The sequence below is a fragment of the Cibotium barometz genome, chromosome 32 (genome assembly GCF_041138505.1).
Source record: "Cibotium barometz isolate CiBa-2024 chromosome 32, ASM4113850v1, whole genome shotgun sequence".
In the NCBI taxonomy this organism is placed as follows: domain Eukaryota; kingdom Viridiplantae; phylum Streptophyta; class Polypodiopsida; order Cyatheales; family Cibotiaceae; genus Cibotium; species Cibotium barometz.
The window spans coordinates 23,226,933-23,249,225 of record NC_141077.1 but is presented as its reverse complement, the minus strand read 5'-3'; the positions used below and the strand labels follow the sequence as shown (position 1 = coordinate 23,249,225).

Here is a 22,293-nt window from a genome sequence, read left to right as displayed (position 1 = left end):
AAACACTTACAAGGTATTACAAGTGGCTATGACATCCATATATAAAAACACACACATAATATATATATATATATATATATATATATATATATAGAGAGAGAGAGAGAGAGAGAGAGAGAGAGAGATGTGGTGCTGCACTTACATAGTACTCGCGTAATCAAGATTTGAACCAAAGGTGCTGCATAATATTCTTTGCTACCAATGAAAATAAACGACATTATATGACTAAATCCCTAGTGTACAGCTAAGTTACTAATGCATCGCATCGACCAAAGGACATTGTGATGCAAAATATAACATTTAAGCGCTGAAATTTCCCTAGTGCTGGCATGTAGGTCCCTTGCGAAGTTCTTTTCAAATCTTCGGGCCCCTCATCGAGACACCACCCTTAAAATATCCAACAATTCATCATATCCCTTGTGAAGAACTGATAAAGTCACACCTTGCATTGAGAAAACGAAGTCGACACCATTCTTAAGACCAAAAGTTCTTAAAATATCCAACAATTCATCATATCCCTTGTGAAGAACTGATAAAGTCACACCTTGCATTGAGAAAACGAAGTCGACACCATTCTTAAGACCATTCTTAAGACCAAAAGTTCTAAATAGGATAACACAGCCTTCCAAGTAAAATAGTGCCCAGTATCATTGACATGACAAGAAAGTTTCTATAAAGAGAATGAGTAAACCAGATTTCCTCATATATTGTCATAACAGTAATGCTCACAGGTGACACCATGATAGCATACCCCTTCCGTTGTAGTAGCTCTTCAAAGAGCTCTTAAATTGGCTTTATTTTGAAATGCAAGCCAATAAGGGAGAAGACAAAGCATTTCAGATCCTGTGTACATAATCAACAACACTCAAACATGGTGACAGATGCATGCGGACACCCTCATAGAAACAACAACTGAGCTCAAATCAACCAATTATGGAAACAGACCCTCTTAACTTCCGTAGTTCACACTATCATTTACCTGCACCAGATAGTAGAAGATGCGGAGGCCCTCAGGATCCTTGCTGCTTTGAACATCAAGAAGGGAGCCGATTTTCGATGTTGTAAAAGAAATGTGCTCATTTCCCATCACAATTTCGAGCTCTTGGCAACCAACTCTGTCTGGTTCAGGCCAGTTGTTGTCATCTTCTTTCATAATCTGAAACACCCACACACTGGTGCCAGTTAAAATATCACATAATGGACCCCCCAAGACTTGTATGCTACAGGTAGCAGACAGCACACATATACTAGACAGTACCAAAAAGGTTTCCCTTTAAAAGATTCACGGTACCAAGGACAACTTTGACACTCAATGACACGGAGAGCGTTACAGAATGTTAAGTGACACAATTGGAAACCCACCTTTAAGGAAAAACTGCCCTGAACGTGGGATGGTTACACTTACCATACTTGAAAGAAGAACTGGCTTGTTAGCTTCAATTTGAGATTGAAGCTCTATCTCATCTTAATGTACTTCATGCTATACCTCATCTTGAGCTTGCTTTACTTCAGAATCAGTTACATTGTCCATTTTCAACTTCAGCTTCATGTACTTAGGAACAATAGTGTACGCACAATGGGAGCATAAGAAAGCACTGTGATAGGTGAAAACTATCAAAAAGTTGTAAGAGTAGCAGAAGGTTGCAGCAAGAACAAACCAAGAGTGGCTAGAGTGGGCTCAAAATTTGCAACAAAAACAACAAGAACACAGAGTAGGGAGCAATAGAGCGCTCAAAGTATGGATATACTAGAATGGGGTGATAAGATGTGTACAACCAATTTGTAGGATCATACATGTGGTAATTGTTGGCGGTTGTTCCTTCTCCAGCTGCCACATGTATATCCAGGGTCAAAGTACCCTTAGTATAAAGGGCTGACGAAGCCCATGGCCCCCTTATCCTAGTGCATCTCATATATGGTGGGAACCATAGTTGGTGGTGTACGGTCGTACGATAAGGTACGGTACCGTACGGGAATTTGTCGACCATATGAAATTTTGGAATACGATATCGTAAAGTACGGTTTTTTAAAAAAAACACATATGAGAGGCTAAAGCCCAAGGGAGAAAGAAGGAGAGAGAGGGGGATGAGAGAGAGAGAGAGAGAGAGAGAGAGAGAGAGAGAATGCTTGGAGACTTGGAGTTGGGCACCCTGCAAGTGCCGAGGCCGAAGAGAAGAAAGCTTGAGAGCTTGAGCTTGAGAGGCTAGAGCTATGAGAGCTTGAGCTTGAGAGCTTGAAACTTGTGATGGAGAGAAGGTTGGAGGAGAGCTTTTTAAAGGGAGGCCAAAGAGTCCAAGGCACCCCCCATGGCAGCAAGCCCCATAACAATCAAAAACAGCCATAAACGGCCATTTTTTCTTTAAAAAAACAATCAAAACAGCAACAGTCAAAAACGGGGAGGAGGAATAGGGAGAGGGAGGGGACCGTACTAAATCGTACGGCACCATGTTGTACGTACTGTACCGTATGATTGTGTCGTACGCCGTACAACAGCAACTATGGTGGGAACTAGGATTTACTTGATAGTTGGGTAGTCTATTTTAGATAGTCGTGCTCATCTAGATAGTCATATATATATATATATACCTAGATAAATCTAGGAACATGCCCAAATATACCTAGATAAATCTAGGAACATGCCCAAATTCACCTTTTAGGAACGTGCATGTTATATACTCATGGTAGTCAACCCACAAGACTAAAATCTATCAACTCCATTATGCATAGTATGGACTAGATACTACGACATCCCCACTAACGTCATCAATGCCCAATAGTGGGTGTAGAACTCTGTATTAAGATATGCTCTCACACACGCACTCCACACACACACACACACACACACACACATAAGAGCATATATTCACACAAAGCCCTTCGTACTGAGTTTCTGTCAAACCTCCGGAGATGCAAGGCAAACTCAACCATAATGAAGCCTAGAACTAAGGGAAGTAGCAAATAGGCAGCTCAGTTTTACCACCTCAAGCACCATGTCACAACGGCCCATTTATTACTGATGAATGAGTAATTACAATGAATACCATAGATCCAATGTAGATCTAGACTATGAATGCTATGAATGAACTTATGCTTACTATTCTCCACTGTGCGTTAATGGATAACGCTGATTTCGAGATGTACTTGGCTGATCCAACCTATTAGACTGCATGTCCTTGGTCTTGGCTCTGCAATCTCTGTCTTTGAATGATTATAAATGATCCATGACTTGCCTTTATAGGAAAGTGATAGCAAGTCGTAATTAGGTCGGTTTTCACTTTTCAAGCCATAAAAAGTCGTCAAAAATGTCATAAAATGTATTCATATTGTACCCATAATATGTCCCAACCATTGGTGCATGTCCTAGGCACCTCCGGACACCTATAGGGCCACCAAATTGGCTCTAAATTGCCCATATACAACCTCTAACTTTGCCCTTAAGGCGGCTGTAAGGAATAGTCATGTCTACATGGCACCGGATTAACATGTGCACGTGACATTCCCTCCTGCTAAACTTGGAGCTAGGGTGCACATGATGCGCCTTTGCTCCATGCTGTCGATCCGACTGCGGACTGGATCTCCACTAGGTTGTCTCCACCACTATCTCCTCGGGAACTATGGGCAATTGAAGTTGCCCCTTTGCCTTTGGAAGCTCTATTGGCATGGTAGACTCCATGAACACCTCAGAAACTGAAGTACTTATCTTCTCCTCCTCGTCAATGGATTCGGAGATAATTGTGGAAACCTCACAAACTGTCACCTCCTTGATGGCTATTGAAACCGGCCTCTGGTAGAAACCAAAGTGCAGTAGACTAGCAATCACCCATCCACTTGTAGTCTAGATATGAAAACAAAATAGATTGGACCTAGAGTGCCCCAAAGCGCAAAAGAACCCAATCACCCAATGCAAACTCTAAAGCACGTCTGTGACGGTCTGCGGCTTTCTTTTGCTTCTGCTGAGTTTTCTGGAGTGCCAACTTAACTCTCCGATAAGCTTCATCCATACGGACTCCCTGCTTAGACACAATATGCCCCAAGAAATGTATCTCTTGCAAAAAGAACTCACTCTTTTTGCCATTAACAACCAGCCTATGGTTTCTGAGTTCTGCAAACACAATGGCCAAATGCCTTCTATGCTCTTCCTCCGTTTGTGAATGCACAATCATATCATCAAAGAAAGTGCCCACAAATGCTCTATGAGGCCTGGAAATCCTGTCCACCATTCTGTTAAATGTGGCAGGTACATTTGTCAAACCAAAGGGCATAACCAAGAATTCATACAACCCAAACGTGGTTCGAAATGCTGTCTTATGCACATCCTCAGGTCGAATACGTATCTGATGATACCCGCTTTTCAAGTCAATACGACTAAAGACTGTGGAGCCCTGTAAGCGGTCCAAAATGTCATCGATCCTCGGTATGGGGAATCGATTCTTGATGGTATTCTTGTTCAGCGCCCTGTAGTCAATACACATGCGCCAAGAACCATCCTTCTTTTGCACTAGGAGTACAGGTGAGCAAAAGGATGATGAGCTAGGCTGTATCAACCCTTTATTCAAAAGCTCCTGCACCTGACTCATAATCTCTTCCTGTTGGGCTGCACTAACACGGTACGGCGGTCTATTCGGTGGAGTACTACCAGGAATTAGATCAATGGCATGATCTTCTGGCCTCTCAGGAGGAAGTTCTCCTGGCAATGACTCGGAAAAACAATCTTGGAACCCACATAAGAAATCAGTCCTGTCCTTATCTAACATAGACAAATTAGACTTAGACTCATCATCTTGTGCATCCTTTACATAAATCAAGTACGCGGAAAGATGCTTTTTCATTACTGATGAAATTGCCGAAGCAGATACAATAGGAACAGATTCCCCTTTAAGTTTCACATCCAATACATGTTCTTTCCCTCTATGAGTCAGAGTGATTTTCCTATTATATGTATCCACCACCGCATGTACTCTGTGGCACCATGGCATACCCAACAAAACGTCACAGCCATCAAGTGGCATGATGAAAAATTCTTCGCTGTCCACACAACCCTGCAAATGAAGCCGAAGCTTCCCAATGATAGAAGTGACGGGTTCTGCATACCCTGGACAAGCCATGTTAGCCTCATATAACGGCCCCATCTCCTCTGTACGAATCTCCAATCGGCCAGCCAAATCTGGTGAAATGAAGTTGGCTCTAGCACATGTGTCAAAGAATATCAAGGCATTCTGATCTCTCACTTTGCCCCATGCCCTGCACAACTCTGTCTCCTCACCACCTGGCTGTTCCCCCACAAGATCAGGAACTAACCCTGTAGAAGGTTTTGGTTTCTTTGATTTGGGCTCTCCTTTATTGTCAGAGTCCTTTTGGGACTTTCTCTTGGGACAATTAAATGACATATGTCCCTCTTCAGTACAGTAAAAACATTTTCGAGCATCTCTCAAAGCCTGTCTTTCCTCATAAGTTCTCTTGGGCATTGGCAACTTCTTATACCGCGTCTCTGAAGACCCTTTAGCATCACGTGAAGCATGCCCAGATTTTTTAGCTTTCTTGCTCAAGTTCTTACTGCCTTTAAACCCAGATGATCCTCCAGTGAGTAACGCATTAGCTGTCATAGCATTCTCTATCATCTGTGACATGTTCGTTACTCGAGTCTTGATACAATAATCTCGCACCTCTTTGGGCAGCCCACAACAATACTTCTCTACCTGCTCAGACAAAGGCACTGCACGATAAGAAGTCACTGGGTGTAAAGCTTCCCAAAACTTCTTATTATAATCTTCCAACTTTTCACATTTTGAAGCATCCAACTTGTGCCATGCAGTCATAACATCCACCTCAAATGTAGATGTGAGCCATACGGAAGAGAGCACCTGTTTAAATTGTACCCAAGTAGTGGGTGCTATTGTTAGAAGTCATCTCCTGTCTATTTGTATACACCAGGGCCTTTTGTTGTGGGTGTGCCCGCCCGTATATCATTTTTCCACACTCCCCGTATTTTTTCCCTATTTTTCCCATTTTTTTCTAGTGGCTGGAGGGCTGCCAGGTGATGCCAGGAGCACTCTGAAGCTGGCCGACTGCATCTGTATCAGTCCTCTATCAGTCGTGGGCTGTAGGAGTGCTGGCCGACCTGTTTTGCTCAGGCGTGGGCATCTGTTGCTGGCCGACTGCTATTTTCAGCAGTCGTGGACATTTATCTCAGTCGTGGGCACCATCTGAGGCTGGCCGACTGCTCATGTGGAGATGTATATATTGCCCCTCAGCCCCCACCACTTTCTCATTCAGTATTTCCGGGATCTTGTGTATAGAGAAGAGTTTACACACATCTCTCTGTGTTTCTTGTGCTGATTATTTTCTGCAGTCTACTTGCTCTTGTCTACCCAAGTTTGGATATCATTTCCGCTGCATATTCTGACATGGTATCAGAGCCCTAGGCTCTAGGAGATCTTGGGCGTTTTTCTAAGCAAGAGGGGGAGCAACAGGTTGCTGATCGGTGGACTGTTTCGGGCTGAACGGGAAGTGAAGGTGCAAGAGGAAGGCGGGCAAAGGGGCTGGACAGCCACTTGCATATTTTCAGATTTTCAGATTTTTCCCACCCACCCACCCTTTCAGGTTACTCTCCGAGATGGCAGATTTACTCGAGATGGCTGAGAAGCACGTGAAGATTCCGACTCTCCCCACGTTCCCAGTGGATCGTTAGTTGGACGGGTCCAATTATGGCATCTGGAAGGTCATGATGGAGTCAGTTCTGGAGTCATATGACCTTGCTGATTTTATTATCAAAGGGGTGCCAAGGCCGGAAGCTGAGGAAGGGGAGTTATTATCGACGAGGAAGGACCGAGAGGCACAGGCACAAATGTGGGACCGTGTCAACGCCAGGGTCCGGTCGTTTATATTCCTCAATTGCACACCACAGGTGATCAACCATGTGAAGCACATGACGCTGGCGAGAGGCATATGGGAGCACTTGGCTTCTTTGTACAACAGGGTGTCACCCATGAAGCGGATATCCTTGGAAGTGCAGATGTGGGTTATGAACCCTGCAAAGTCTTCGACGATGCGGGAACACATTAACAAGCTGCAGGCCCTTCAGCAGGAAGTCCTTCAAGCTGGGAAAGAGATATCGTCCGAAGATATGGCCATCAAGTTACTTTCCCACTTGCCTGGTCAGTATTCCACTTTCTATTCCTCGTTGATCACGAGTGGCAGGCTCAGCACCATTACTTGGGAGGAGCTTGTGCCAATGGTCTTGGACCAGGAGGAACGTTTCACGAACCCTCCTCACGGCGGAGGTTCGGAGGCCTTAACTGGCCAACGGTCGAAAGGCCGTAATACCAACAAGGGCAAAGGGAAGGCTTCACCAGATAAGTCTTCCGAGAAGAAGCCTGATCCAGAACGAGAGAAGCTGAAGGCCGAAAGATCATGTAATGATTGTGGCGAGAAAGGCCACTACTGGAGGAAGTGCCCCAAGCGGACAGGGAAGAGTGCTGATTCCTCAGCCTCAGCTGCGAAGACTCCGGCATTTGTGCACTTGGAGATGGTGGACTCCGATGCTTCATCATCTTCGAGCGAGGAGGCAGTTGGCTTCACCGCAAAGGATACCCGGGAATGGATTCTCGACAGTGGTGCTTCCAAGCACATGACTCCATCCCGTGACTTCTTCCTGGATCTGAAACGGCAGTCAGGTCGTATTTTTATTGGCGATAACTCCACTATTCCGATACATAGTGAGGGCCGGATGGAGATTATTCCCGACGGCAAGGGGGGCAAGCATGCTTCCCGTGTTCTTTATGTCCCTGCTCTGGGCTTTCATCTTTTGTCAGTGCATGAGGTATGCAAGATTGGCTTTCGGGTGGAATTTGAGGAGCATTCAGTTGCTCTAAGGGACCGTGAGACAGGCAAAGTTGTTTGGGAAGGCGGTGTGGAGAATGGCATCTACAAGCTCTCTGCACTCTCCTCACTAACAGGCTCTCAGGTCGGAGATTTGTGGCACTTTTGTTTTGGCCACTTAAATGTGGATGCTTTGAGGCGCGCCTTCCGGGACCAGATGGTGGTTGGCTTGCCAGATGTTGGTAGTAGGCAAGGACGCTGCAGTTCTTGCATACGTGGTAAGCAGCACAGGGAATCCTTTCCGAAGCAGGCTTCCAGGCGGGCTTCGAAACCATTGGAGTTGATTCACACTGACTTGTGTGGACCACAGCAGATACCATCCTTGGGAGGATCTCTCTACTTCATGCTGCTTGTTGATGATTGTACCAGATTCACGTGGGTCTACTTTCTTTCACAGAAGGACCAGGCTTTTGCTCGGTTCAAGGATTGGCACGTGATGGTGGAGAAAGAGTCTGGATTTCAGGTCAAGACTCTCAGGGCTGACAAAGGAGGTGAATTCTCCTCGACTGTATTTTTCCGGTTTTGTGCAGATCATGGCATCAAGAGGGAATTGGCTAATACTGGATCGCCTTCGGAGAATGGAGTTGTTGAATGTAAGAACAGGACTGTGGTGGAGATGGCGAGGACCATGCTGGAGCATCGTGATCTTCCTCGTCCACTTTGGGGTGAGGCTGTGGCAACAGCTGTCCATACCATTAACCGCTCTCCGACGACTTCTGTACCCCATATGACTCCATTTGAGGCATATTTTGGCAGGAAACCCGATGTCTCGAACTTCCGTGTCTTTGGGAGTGACGCGTATGTACATATTCCGAAGAAGCAGAGGGGGAAGCTTGACTCCAAGTCCCGCAAGTTGGTATTTGTGGGGTATAACTCTCTTTCCAAGGGATACAGGTTGTATGATCCAGAGAGGAACGAGATTGTTGTCAGCCGAGATGTGGTCTTTGACGAGCATGTTCCAGCATCCACTGTCGAGGAGCCGCCACTTCTTGGAGATCCAGAGGAGTCTGATGATGATTCCCAGTCTACCACTCCAGTTGATCCACCTCAGTCATCACAGGAGGTTGAGCCCGCAGCTGGAGTTGAGCCCCCGCGACCACAGGAGGCTCCACGATCTGTTCGAGTACCTAGGTGGTTGTTAGACACCCTTCGGGAGTCAGGTGTCACGGAGCTACCCTCCGAGTGGACCACAGAGGACGGCCCTCGAAGATCGCATCGAGTCCGAGATAAAAGCAACACGACGGAGCTTCTTCAGGTGAACTATGCTCTGATGTCTCGTATCATGCGGGATAAAGAGCCCACTTCCGTAAAGGAAGCCCTTTCACAGGATACTTGGAGGGAAGCCATGCAGGTGGAACTTGATGCCATCAAGAAGAACAACACTTGGGAGTTGGTACCGAGGCCGTCGAAGCGGTCAATCATTGGTGTCAAATGGGTCTTTAAGACCAAGTACGCGGCTGATGGGTCGGTGGACAAACACAAAGCCAAGCTCGTGGCTAAGGGTTATGCTCAGCGGCCAGGCATCGACTACGAGGATACCTTTGCACCGACAGCGCGGATGACCACGATTCGGACCGTTCTTGCCCTTGCTTCTTCTCAGAGGTGGCCCGTGTACCAGATGGATGTAAAATCAGCGTTCCTTAATGGTGACCTGCAGGAGGAGGTGTACGTTGAGCAGCCTCCAGGCTTTATTGTTCCAGGATCGGAAGGGATGGTTTACAGGTTACATAAGGCCTTGTATGGTCTTAAGCAGGCTCCCAGGGCTTGGAATCAAAAGATTGATTCCTTCTTTATTCGGACTGGATTTCAGAGATCGGTTGCAGATCCGAACCTGTATCTCTTTCGGGAGCGCGGCATGGTCACACTCATCATCCTTTATGTGGATGATCTCATTCTCACCGGCGGTCATGTGGAGCACATTGGAGTGACGAAGGCTGCCTTGTCAAAGGAGTTTGAGATGACCGACTTAGGCTTACTCCACTTCTTCTTGGGATTGGAGATCTGGCAGACCCAGAGGGGGTTTTTCGTCTCTCAGCAGCGGTATGTTCATGAGTTGCTTGAGGCCTTTGGGATGGAGAACTGCAAGCCTATTACTTCGCCGATGGACCCGAACACAAAGTTAACCATTACAGATCCTTGTGAGCCAGTTGATGCCTCGCAGTACCGGAAGTTGGTTGGTTCATTGATCTGGTTGCTGAACACCAGATTGGACTTGAGCTTCTCCGTGGGGCTGTTGAGCTCCTTTATGCAGACGCCATTGAAGACTCATTGGGACGCAGGATTGCGGATCTTGCGGTATCTGCAGAGTACGAAGGATCTGGGACTCTTTTACACAGGAGGGAATGGAGTCAAGCTCCAAGGTTGGAGTGACTCAGATTGGGGAGGAGATCCAGACACGAGGAGATCTACTTCAGGATACACTTTTACCCTCGGCTCAGGAGCAGTTTCTTGGAGCAGCAAGAAGCAGCCAACTATTGCCCTTTCTTCGACAGAGGCAGAGTATCGGGCTGCTTGTGGTGCTGCTTGTGAGGTTGTATGGCTGCGGAGGCTGCTTGGCGAGATGGGGTTTCCACAGAGGGAGCCCACAGTCATCCAGTGTGATAACCAGAGTTGTATAGCTATTGCTCGGAACCCGGTTTTCCATGCCCGGACCAAGCATATAGTATCACTTTGTTCGTGAGAAGATCTTGGCGGGTGACATCTTGCTACTTTATTGTTCGACGGAGGACAATGCGGCGGACCTCTTCACGAAGTCTCTACCTCAGGCTACGCTCCGGCGGCACTCCAGCTCCCTGGGGTTGGTTACACAGCCAGGAGCTGAGAGGGGGTGTTAGAAGTCATCTCCTGTCTATTTGTATACACCAGGGCCTCTGTTGTGGGTGTGCCCGCCCGTATATCATTTTTCCACACTCCCCGTATTTTTTCCCTATTTTTCCCGGCTGGAGGGCTGCCAGGTGATGCCAGGAGCACTCTGAAGCTGGCCGACTGCATCTGTATCAATCGTGGGCTGTAGGAGTGCTGGCCGACCTGTTTTGCTCAGGCGTGGGCATCTGTTGCTGGCCGACTGCTATTTTCAGCAGTCGTGGTCATTTATCTCAGTCGTGGGCACCATCTGAGGCTGGCCGACTGCTCATGTGGAGATGTATATATTGCCCCTCAGCCCCCACCACTTTCTCATTCAGTATTTCCGGGATCTTGTGTATAGAGAAGAGTTTACACACATCTCTCTGTGTTTCTTGTGCTGATTATTTTCTGCAGTCTACTTGCTCTTGTCTACCCAAGTTTGGATATCATTTCCGCTGCATATTCTGACAGCTATGCCCTGCAAAAGAAGAGTAGACCACCACTGCAATGCATTGCCTTTGAGAAAAGTGGCAGCTTTCCTCACCTTAGAGGACTCCGTGTAATTCCCACCAGAAAAAGCAGCATCAAACTGATGTAAAAAGGTAAGTGCTTTTAATTTATCTTTGGCTCCACTGAATGTATCAAACTTCACAGCAACTCCCTCTTCCTTATAATCCTTCGCCTTTCCCATAGGCGTTAGATTATCATATGGAAGTGGCTTTGCAAGATTGCTGCCCCCAACATTCATGCCCATCATAAGGTCAACATTTCCCATTCCCACACCTGGCATGCCATACATTCCAGCCATGTTTCCAAACATACCATTATGCATACCTGGCTGCATGCCACCATACATATTTGCTTGCATTCCAGGTTGCATGCCCCCAAACATATTTCCTTGCATACCGGACTGCATACCACCATACATATTCCCCTGCATTCCAGGCTGAAAATTTGCTCCAAAAGGCCCTGGCATACCCATGCCTCCCTGAGGATAACCCCCAGTCATAGATTGGAACACCGAGCCACCACCAAAATAACCTGGATGCATAGTCTGCTGAGGAATAGATGGCTGTCCAAAGAAGGAACTCTGAGAGTTAGCACCATAAGCATGCTGCATGTTCAGAAACTGTCCAAAAGATGGATCCTATGGGATGGCACCACTATGACCTTGAGGAAGGTTCTTAGAACGCACCTTCTTCTTCTTCTTTTCGGGCTCTATACGGGATCTCATAAATTCAGTAAACTTCTCACTTTGTGTGAGTTGCATAAACACATCCATAACACTAGCCAAACGGTCTTTAAACCGAGCATCATCATCCTCTTTACCAAGTACATCTTCTGGCTGTGTTACATCCTCATAATGCTCATCATCTGCAGCCTGTTCTGCTGCAAAAATATCCTCAGATGGATTTCTCTCAGGAGAGGTCTCTTGCTCTTCCTCTTCATGATAAAAGTACTCATCTTCTGTATCAGACATGTTGCTGAATTTCTTTCAGCGATGACTTTCCTCGAGTCAACCACGAGCTCACCCCCTTAAGAAAGTTGATGATTGATCCCGGCAACGGAACCTTGAAACCGGCCTCTGGTAGAAACCAAAGTGCGGTAGACTAGCAGTCACCCGTCCACTTGTAGTCTAGATATGAAAACAAAATAGATTGGAGCTAGAGTGCCCCAAATCTGAAAAATAGAACGACACCTGTTGGCCCCAAAGCTTGGCGCCCCTTGCGGTATTTCTTTATTCAATTTCAAAAATATGTAAGGCTGAGTACAACAAAATCAGCCAAGAGAATACACCTGTATGTCCAATCTGACAGCCCACAATACCTCTTAGCACAGAGGATTCACACACAAATCTGTGTCTCAAAGCAACACTCTGTGCCTCCCTCTGATCAGCCAAGACCATTTAGCAGGGCAGCCATTGTTGAGATATCGAGCTCGTCTAGTGAGGCGGTGGCCACTGATGACCCGCCTGGGGGATAGGCCCCACACTTACACCACTGGCATGGTTGGTGAGATCTTGGGTGATATGCGGCCAGTGGGATGACAGGCTGTGTGATAGCCATTCTAGAGACTGGCATAGTTATAGCGCCAGCTCATTTAGTCGGGTTCACACTATAGAGAACCCGTGTATGTATTTGGTTGAGTACCTTTCATATTGTGTGTACTCTTATTCTTGTATATGGTGTGTTGAGTGTTGAGTGAAGAAGAAGAAGATTTTCAGCCTCTCACCTTGTGTGTTCTCTATTAGGGTTTTGTGAGTGTGTGTGTGTGTTTGCAAGAGCTCAAGCTCTCTTCCTCCCTGCATCTTTTCATGGTATCAGAGCCTGGTTCGTGCTAAGGGCTGAGCTGCAAGCAAGAGAACCACTGGAAGCGGTACGAGGGTAAGAGCTTCAACTACTCTTCCCTATTTGTGTTTGTGACTACACCCTTGTCGGGAGCTCTACGAGAGGCACCGGCAACGATCTCTGATTGAGGAGCTTTCTTCGCGGGAGTAAAGCTATAGGGCAACTATGCTGTCCTATCGGACTGAATTTCTGGGCCGAAAACGCGTTTCGGACGCATCTGGACCTCCGTTTTTCAGAAAGCAGGCGATTTCGAGTACTGCGGGTAAGTCATCGATTCTCTACAGAACTCTATTTTAAGAACTGCAGAAAGACAGATTGACTGTGCAGATATTGTGGGTGCTGCAAAGAGGTCTACAGTTGCCATTGGGTGTATGTATGCACATTGAAGTCACTGGTTGTGACATTTGAGAGTACTACAGTACCGCTGCAGAAAATACAGCAGTTGTGCAGGAAAAACCAGAGTGCAGTTTCTGGTAAAATTGTGTGTTTGGCAAGATGTCTAATGATGGCATAACACAGATTGTGGCTGAGAAGCTGGATAAGAATAACTTCCATGCTTGGAGGTTCAGGTTGACGAATTTCCTGATGGGAAAAGGCTATTGGGACTACATAGAAGGTGAGCATGAAGAGGCACCGGAGATACCAGATATAAATCCGACTGCTGCAGATGTGAAAGAGTTTAAAGACTGGAACCAAGGAGCCAGGAAAGTCATGTATTGGCTCTCCATTAGTATACAGGACACCATGATTGGGCACATTCAGGATGCCAAGTCCCCCAAGGAGGCGTGGGACATCTTGGTAAAGCTTTATGAAACAAATACCAAGGCACGTAAGATACAGTTGAAGAATGAACTTCATACTGTGGAGAAAAAGAGCATGTCTGTGAATGACTATGCGTTGAAGATAAAGGGCATTGTGGAATCCCTTGCATCTATTGGTGTGTCAGTAGATGATGATGATAAGGTGGAGGTCTGTCTACGTGGTCTCGAGACACAATACAAGGCGTTCAAGACGTCCATTCAGACTCGGGAAAACATTCCCAACTTTACAAATTTGGTGTCTATGCTGATTATTGAAGAGAAGAACTTGGGTGAAGACCAACAGTCTTCACAAAGCAAAAACAGTTCAGAGCAACAGGCCTTCTACACGAGTTCAGGAAGAGGACGAGGTAGAGGAGGCCGTGGACGCGGTCAAGGAGGTGGCCGAACAGGTAATCAGAATTATGGCCAGCAGCAGCAGCAACAACAACAGTCCCAGAATCAACAACAACAACAACACGCAGGTGGAAGAGGCAAATTCAGAGGCAGGGGGAGTCAAAGAGACCGTGGAAATTGGAAAAGGCAATATAATGATGCACGTGAATGCTATTATTGTGGTAAGCCTGGACATGTGCAGACAGAATGTTATAAGAAGCAGGCTGATATGCAAAATGGGAAAGTGCAGCAAAACAACTATGCATCCTCAAGCAGAAATAATGAGGATAATGAAAGGTTGTTTGTTATGCAACATGTCGTGAATGCCATGTCTGAAAATGTTGATGCAGCACAAAAAGATAATGTATGGTATGTGGATTCAGGTGCTTCGAACCACATGACGAGTCATGGGGAGTGGTTCAAGGAGATGAAAAACCCGAAAAGACCAGGTTTTGTGGAAACAGGGGATGACACTGCTCATCCAATTGCCCATGTTGGAGATGTGCCATTGTCTATGCAGGATGGCAAAGTGAAGTACCTTGCAGATGTACTTCATGTACCGAACATAACAAAGAATCTGGTTTCAGTTGGCCAGATGATTGAGCAGGGTTTGCAGGTTCGGTTTAACCCTGATGGATGTTATGTTGAAGACTTCAGAGACAAGTGCAGGTTGGTTGCAAAAGGCAACAGAGTGGGCAGAATGTTTACATTAAATGTAGACATGCCTGAGATGAGTGCTGCAATGTTTGCAAATGGTTCAGGGATTGTTGCAGACACAGACATTTGGCGTAAAAGGATTGGACATGTAAATGTGCAGAGATTGAAGTCTATGCAAACAAAAGGAATTGTGACAGGGCTGCCAAAATTTAAAGTGGAAGGTATGCAGAATATATGTGAAGCATGCCAATTTGGGAAGCAAAGAAAGCATGTGTTTCCACGTAATAGATATGTGAGCAGAAATGCACTAGATGTTGTGCATTCAGATATATGGGGTCCTACGAAGACCATATCTATGGGAGGCTGCAGGTATTATGTGACTTTCATTGATGACCACACAAGGAAAGTGTGGGTATATTTCATGAAGGAGAAGAGTGAGGTGTTCACTCACTTTCAGAATTTCAGAGTTTTGGTTGAAAAGCAAACAGGTAAATATGTAAAGTGCCTAAGGTCAGATGGAGGGGGAGAGTACTTCTCCAATGAGTTCTCTGAATTTTTTAAGAAGAATGGTATTCGGAGACAGTTTACATGCAGATACACTCCGCAGCAAAATGGAGTTGCTGAGCGGAAAAACAGGCACATTGCTGAGATTGCGCGAGCATTGATGGAAGAGAAGAATATGCCGCATTGCTATTGGACTGAGGCTGTTTCTACAGCAGTATACATCATGAACAGGACTCCAACTACAGCCATACATGATGTAACTCTAGAGGAAAAGTTTACTGGCAGAAAACCAAATTTGTCTCATCTGAAAGTCTTTGGATGCATTGCATATGTGCATGTGCCAGATGAGCTGAGAACTAAGCTGGATCCAAAAGCTGAAAAATGTGTGTTTATTGGATACTCCCTTGAGCAAAAGGGATACAGGTGTTATAACCCTGCTACACGTGAGTTGAGGGTAAGCAGGGATGTTGTCTTTGATGAGATGAGCAGCTGGTATGCTGCTGAAAAAGAAGCTGTTGGGGCTGATGTGAGTGGAAGTGTGGTTGCACAGAATGCAGGTCAGCAATCACAGTCTTTGAGTGGACCAGGAGAGTCCTCATCTAGTGGGTCTATTGATAGACCATGGAGTGGCAGGCTGCGTCATAATACCAGTCCTGCAAATGTGATTAGTACATCACGTAAAGGAAAAGAGAAAGTGGTTGAGCCCCTTGGTATGCCTGACATTTCTGCAGGGCATTCTCATGTTGATGGAGAGTCTAGTGGCTCAGATATGAGCCTTGATGAGGAGCTTGGGATCCAGCTATGAGAACACCTGGTGTAAAGAAGGCTATGGAAGCCATAAATGAAAAGCTGCGAAGATCAGGGAGAGTGAAGAACCCTGTGCAGAGATTTACATATGATGGTTATGTGGCACATCACTATGCATATATGGCAAAGGTTGTGCAGGTTGTTGAGCCCCCACATGCATTGATGAGGCTGTTGGAAATGTGTATTGGGAGAAAGCCATGGATGAGGAGATGGATGCACTATATGGAAATGAAACTTGGGATTTAGTGCAATTGCCTGAAGACAAGAAAGCCATTGGATGCAAGTGGGTGTACAAAGTTAAACATAACAGTGATGGAAGCATAAACAGGTACAAGGCTAGATTGGTAGCCAAAGGATCTGCGTAGACATATGGCATTGATTATGAGGAAACTTTCAGCCCAGTTGCCAAGATGGCAACGGTGAGAGTTGTGATAGCAGTGGCTGCGTCAAAGCCATGGTCTTTACATCAGATGGATGTAAAGAATGCATTCTTGCATGGGGATTTGCAAGAAGAGGTGTATATGTTGCAGCCACCTGGTTATGAGGATGTGAGTCACCCCAAGCATGTTTGCAGGTTGAAGAAAGCCTTGTATGGCTTAAAACAAGCACCAAGAGCATGGTCTGACAAGATTTCTGAATATCTTGTCACTATTGGCTTTCATGTAGCCAATGCAGATTTCTCGCTGTATGTGAGACATGGTGATAGAGGAGTTGTGCTTGTTGTCATCTATGTAGATGACTTGATCATTACGGGGGACCATGATGCAGAGATCTTTGATGTAAAGATCTTGCTTAGACAGAAGTTCGAGATGAAGGATCTGGGGGAGCTCAGATATTTCTTGGGCATTGAGGTGATTAGGTCACCACATGGTATTGGATTACTGCAGAGACAGTATGGCTTGGACATGTTGTCCAAGTATGGTATGACAGGCTGTAAGCCTATTTCTGTGCCATTGGATCAGAATGGCAAGTTGAGTGCAGATTCTGGAGAGATTCTGGAGGACCCTACTATGTATAGGCGCATAGTAGGAAGCTTGATATATATGATCATCACCAGACCAGATTTGAGCTATGCTATTGGGTTGGTGAGTCAGTTTATGCAGGTTCCACGGAAACCGCACTTGGATGCAGTGAGACGCATACTGAGGTATGTGAGGTCTACTTTGCATTGTGGACTATTCTACGAGACTGGGACAGAGATATGTGTACATGGGTACACAGATGCTGATTGGACTGGTAGTATCTCAGATAGAAGATCTACCAGTGGATTCATGTTTTCTTTGGAGAGTGCTGCTGTGACTTGGAGCAGCAAGAAGCAGCCTACAGTTGCTCTATCGAGTACAGAGGCCGAGTACAGAGGAGCTACTATGGCAGCATGTGAGGTAGCTTGGTTGAGAAAGCTACTTGCAGATTTGGGTCTATCAGTGGATAGACAAGTTGTCATTTTTTGTGACAACATTAGCAGTATACAGTTGGCCAGAAACCCAGTCTTTCATGCTCGTACGAAGCACATAGAGGTCCACTACCACTTCGTCAGAGAGAAGGTCTTGGCAGGAGATCTTGACCTTGTTTATGTCAGCACAAAGGATCAGGTAGCTGACATCTTCACCAAAGCATTGGGTACAGAGAAGCTCCGCAAATTCAGGGCTTCGCTTGGTGTACATGAGATGGAGTTGAGCTCGAGGGGGAGTGTTGAGATATCGAGCTCGTCTAGTGAGGTGGTGGCCACTGATGACCCACCTGGGGGATAGGCCCCACACTTACACCACTGGCATGGTTGGTGAGATCTTGGGTGATATGCGGCCAGTGGGATGACAGGCTGTGTGATAGCCATTCTAGAGACTGGCATAGTTATAGCGCCAGCTCATTTAGTCGGGTTCACACTATAGAGAACCCCTGTATGTATTTGGTTGAGTACCTTTCATATTGTGTGTACTCTTATTCTTGTATATGGTGTGTTGAGTGTTGAGTGAAGAAGAAGAAGATTTTCAGCCTCTCACCTTGTGTGTTCTCTATTAGGGTTTTGTGAGTGTGTGTGTGTGTGTTTGCAAGAGCTCAAGCTCTCTTCCTCCCTGCATCTTTTCAGCCATGAGCATACATCTGGCATATCTCATGCACATGATTCAACATCTCAGCACAAACATACATTCACTGTTCAATCTCTGTCTCCACCCTTTTCAATCTGCCATACCCCTCCTCTCACCAGGGGCCAGATAGCTCAAATCTGCAACAGACATAAGCCAATGGAAAGAGAGATACATGAACAAATTCAGAGCTTACCAAAATCAGCTCGTGGATCTGCACCGGAGGAAGTAGTTATACCAGTCTGTACTTGCACACTTGTTTCAACAACTCTGCTTCACACATGTGGGTGTACCTGTCTGTACCTTCCTCTCTGCATCCACCTTAGTGCTGTATCTGCAGCTCTCTGATGCTGCGCCGACTGTTCCAAGAAAAACTCCGCCTGTACCAAGAAGAGCGCCGCCTGCAGCTGTACGGCTCTCTCTGTACCACCAGAAAAAACGCCGCTTGCAGCTGTACTGGTACGCCTGCTCCTGCTGTACCTGACTGTACCTGATGGTACAGATCTGCACCTGCAGTACAGCCACCTGTCAGCAGTCGTACATGTAACTGTACCTACTGTCCGTACAGTTGTACAGCGTCGCCTGTACCTGCTCAAACCCCTGTCTACGCCGCCTGTACCAGCAAGTCATGCAGCAGAGAAGACAGCCGTACTGTACTTGCAGTCGTACAGGGCTGTACGGGCTGCACACGTGGACTGTACGGCTGGTTTGCACAGAAAAACAGCAAAACAGTAGTCCCACGTTGCTTCTCCTCTCCTCCACGCCTAGACTTGCACGATTACCCAAAAGCTAGAGAGAGAGAGAGTAAAGAGAGAGAGGCATGCACTCCAAAAGTGGAGTTGCCCCCTCTCCAAACTTGTCCTAGGACCCCAACTTTAATAATTATTAAAGTTCCCTAGGGGCCACTAAGGCCTAGGGGCAACCATACATAAAACATTAAAATATTAATGTTCTAGTTCCCCCCTTCACACCTAGGGATGTCCACACATCATTATCTCTGTCCGGGCACCCCACATGTGAATCATTTAATATTTTGACTCAGTAACCACCATGCCCACACTTGTGCTGTTCCATTTTCACAGGGCCATGACAGCTATGATGATCTCGAGACCTCCAATGGAATCTGGAATTGTTTGTGGCTCTGCATACTCGAACAATTGTACCTCTTGGTTGACCTCAACCTGCGGATCCGATATGGTTTCTAGTGCCTCTTTGGTATCCCTTTGTCCTTGGTCTTCTACTGTGGTACTCTTGTCCTCTTCCTTGGTCTTTACCACACTTGCTTCCACTGGAGTACTTGACTCATCATGGCGAAAAGCTTCTTTATTTCTTTCCAATACTCTTCTTCACGTCTTTCGTCGTCTTTTCTTCTTTGCTTTGATTCTTCTTTACGTTTTTTCCTTCTTTGCCTTGCTTCTTCTTCCCATTGTTTCCTTTGGTGATCTTCGTCTTCACATGCTTGTCGGTAAAGCTTTTCCCTTTCTTGGGATTGCCGTTCGAACATTACCCAACTAGCTTCACTTTGCCTTTTCATCAAAGCAAAAATATCCTCTATGGTTTCCATGAAGAAACGCTTTCTGTTTTTCTGTTATAATCAGTCCCAAAACGCTAAACCTAGGCTTCTACATGCATCCTAAACAACCTAGAACCATGCTAGACTGAAATCTAGACTTATACTATGCTGACAATGAGCAAAAAGCTGATGCAAAAAGGCTGATTTGATGGAAAAATGCAAACCCTAATTTGCTAATTTACATACAAACCCTAGCATTGATGAAAAAAATTTCCAAGGAACAACCTAGACATGGCTCTGATACCAATGTAACATGACTACTATGTGGAAGCGTGCTTAATGATGATTAATGCAAAGCAATAAAGATTAACGCTAATCACATGCTCATGACATAGAGGAGTAGAGAGAAGGAGAAGAGAGACTCTTTACCTATCCTATTCCTACTATATATTACTGAATGAATGAGTAATTACAATGATTATCATAGATCCAATGTAGATCTAGACTATGAATGCTATGAATGAACTTATGCTTATTATTCTCCACTATGCGTTAATGGATAACGCTGATTTGGAGATGTACTTGGCTGATCAAAACTATTAGACTGCATGTCCTTGGTCTTGGCTCTACAATCTCTGTCTTGAATGATTATGAATGATCCATGACTTGCCTTTATATAGGAAAGTGATAGCAAGTCGTAATCAGGTCGGTTATCACTTTTCAGGCCATAAAAAGTCATTATAAATGTCATATAATGTGTTCATATTGTGTCCATAATATGTCCCAACCATTGGTGCATGTCCTGGGCACCTCCGGGCACCTACAGGGCCACCAAATTGGCTCCAAACTGCCCATATACGACCTCTAACTTTGCCCTTAAGGCGGCTGTGAGGAGTAGTCATGTCTACGTGGCATCGGATTAACGTGTGCACCTGACAATTGCACTCGTTAACTGGCTATTCCATGCTGTTGTAACCTCTTGCTTAATACATTGTTGACACTGTTTGCCATCTCTCTACCTTGTCATCTTGTTCATGCTTCCGCTTCCCAACTTTGATAGGGCCCGACTTGGATGGCCACCAGTCGCACCGTGAAACCAAATCCTCAAGGAGGTCTCGCAACACTTCCGAATATAGTCAAAGCCACCCTGAAGCTTCCCCCGCTGGGTATGAATGATATCAAGCTAGATGCTCCAGACAGACTCTGTAGGCAAGGTGAGGGTGCCCTCAATGGCCTCGCTACAACGAGCTCTCCAAATGTGCTCCCATCTCTGGCTGGATCTGAGAGTCCAATGATCAGTGGATGGAGCTGGAATTGTACACGGCATCTAATGCAAAGGTCTAGATGTGAAAAGTGGTAGTTGGCTACATTGCTGCAAATATCTCTTGGTTATTTGAGGCTATAGAAGTCAATTATCGGGGAGAATTTAGAGGTAATTAATCATTCCACTCCTAGACTCATGACCCAGCAAAGAACTACTCCACGCAACAACACTTGAGGGTGTATACATGCTAAGGTATTATAAAGAACACATCACATGTTTAGAAAAGTGCTACACTTGCAAAATAAACCCTATGTGGGAAAAAGCTCTAGAGTTCATATTTGAAGGAATCCAAAATAAGAGGGATCTACAACTTGGAAGGAGTGAATGTTTCTTGGCCACGCAATGATCTTATAGGAGGGTGTTGTGTCTGCAAACCCTAAAAAAAGCTCTAAACATGTTTTCCTGTAGGGGTTTTTTTTCTGCTAACCCCTAAAAGCAAACTTTTTTCTCTTGCAGAGAGAGAAGGAAGGAGACTTACCTCACTGTCGGCGATGATGCGGCGGCACTCACGCAGGGCGGCCTGCGTAAGGAAGACCTCCTTGCGGATCATGGTGTCGTTCTTGTAGTTGGAGTTGTTGGCGTAGCGCAGCTTGCCATCAGGCCGGAACTCGAACTCTAGAAACTCATGGCCGAACTTCCCTCTGTGCCCCACGTAGTAGCGCACATAGAACTCCCCAAGGTCAGGCTCCGCCATGAGTGTTCTTTTGAAAGCATAAACTGTGCTATTTCAATAAGCATCGTGTTGTGGGGGTGTTCGATTTAATTTGCCACATAAAAAAGCTTAGGAAAAATGCATTTCCCTAAGCTTAGGTCGGGGTTTTCATAGTATTACTAATGAACACATTATGGCTTGCGTATCGTCCTTGCTTTTTCTTACCCTATCTACCACAAAGCGAATACAAGCATGTGGTTTACTATTCCATCATTTGCAGCCAAGTGTTTATGTTCTTTGCTGGATGCCATGCCTCCCAAAAGGAGAATTACCATAGCCTCACCCTACAAAGGAAATGTGATGGCTGACATTTCCAATCTTCCTAATGCAGAGGGATCTCCAAGAGACAATGCTCATGTCCCTTGCTAACAGATACCACCTCATATCATCACTCCTCCGGAAGGCTCTGCAACAGTGCACCAGCTAGGG

General features: G+C 45.8%; 1 protein-coding gene across 2 annotated transcripts; it reads right to left on the bottom strand.

The window, feature by feature from the left end:
* Window positions 1-388: 388 nt before the first annotated feature.
* On the bottom strand, window positions 389-21,951 carry LOC147619973 (protein mago nashi homolog 2). 2 transcript variants are annotated; one of them, XM_086772080.1, is made up of 3 exons: window positions 21,631-21,951; window positions 980-1,156; window positions 389-792 (listed from the first exon to the last, which is right to left on the bottom strand). In XM_086772080.1, exons 1-3 carry the CDS (start codon window positions 21,844-21,846, stop codon window positions 784-786), a joined length of 402 nt encoding a protein of 133 aa, XP_086628206.1. In that variant the 5' UTR covers window positions 21,847-21,951; the 3' UTR covers window positions 389-783. The 2 variants fall into 2 exon arrangements, with proteins under 2 accessions (XP_086628206.1, XP_086628205.1); XM_086772079.1 differs by having other exon boundaries at window positions 389-843; window positions 21,631-21,918.
* Window positions 21,952-22,293: the final 342 nt, after the last annotated feature.

Excerpts from the sequence above, each read along its gene's own strand:
- LOC147619973 (XM_086772079.1), bottom strand. The coding sequence starts at position 21,846 with ATGGCGGAGCCTGACCTTGGGGAGTTCTATGTGCGCTACTACGTGGGG. Across the intron at positions 1,157-21,630 it reads GCATCATCGCCGACAGTGAG|ATTATGAAAGAAGATGACAA; the intron begins GTAAGTCTCCTT and ends TGGGTGTTTCAG. Across the intron at positions 844-979 it reads TCTTCTACTATCTGGTGCAG|GATCTGAAATGCTTTGTCTT; the intron begins GTAAATGATAGT and ends TTATGTACACAG.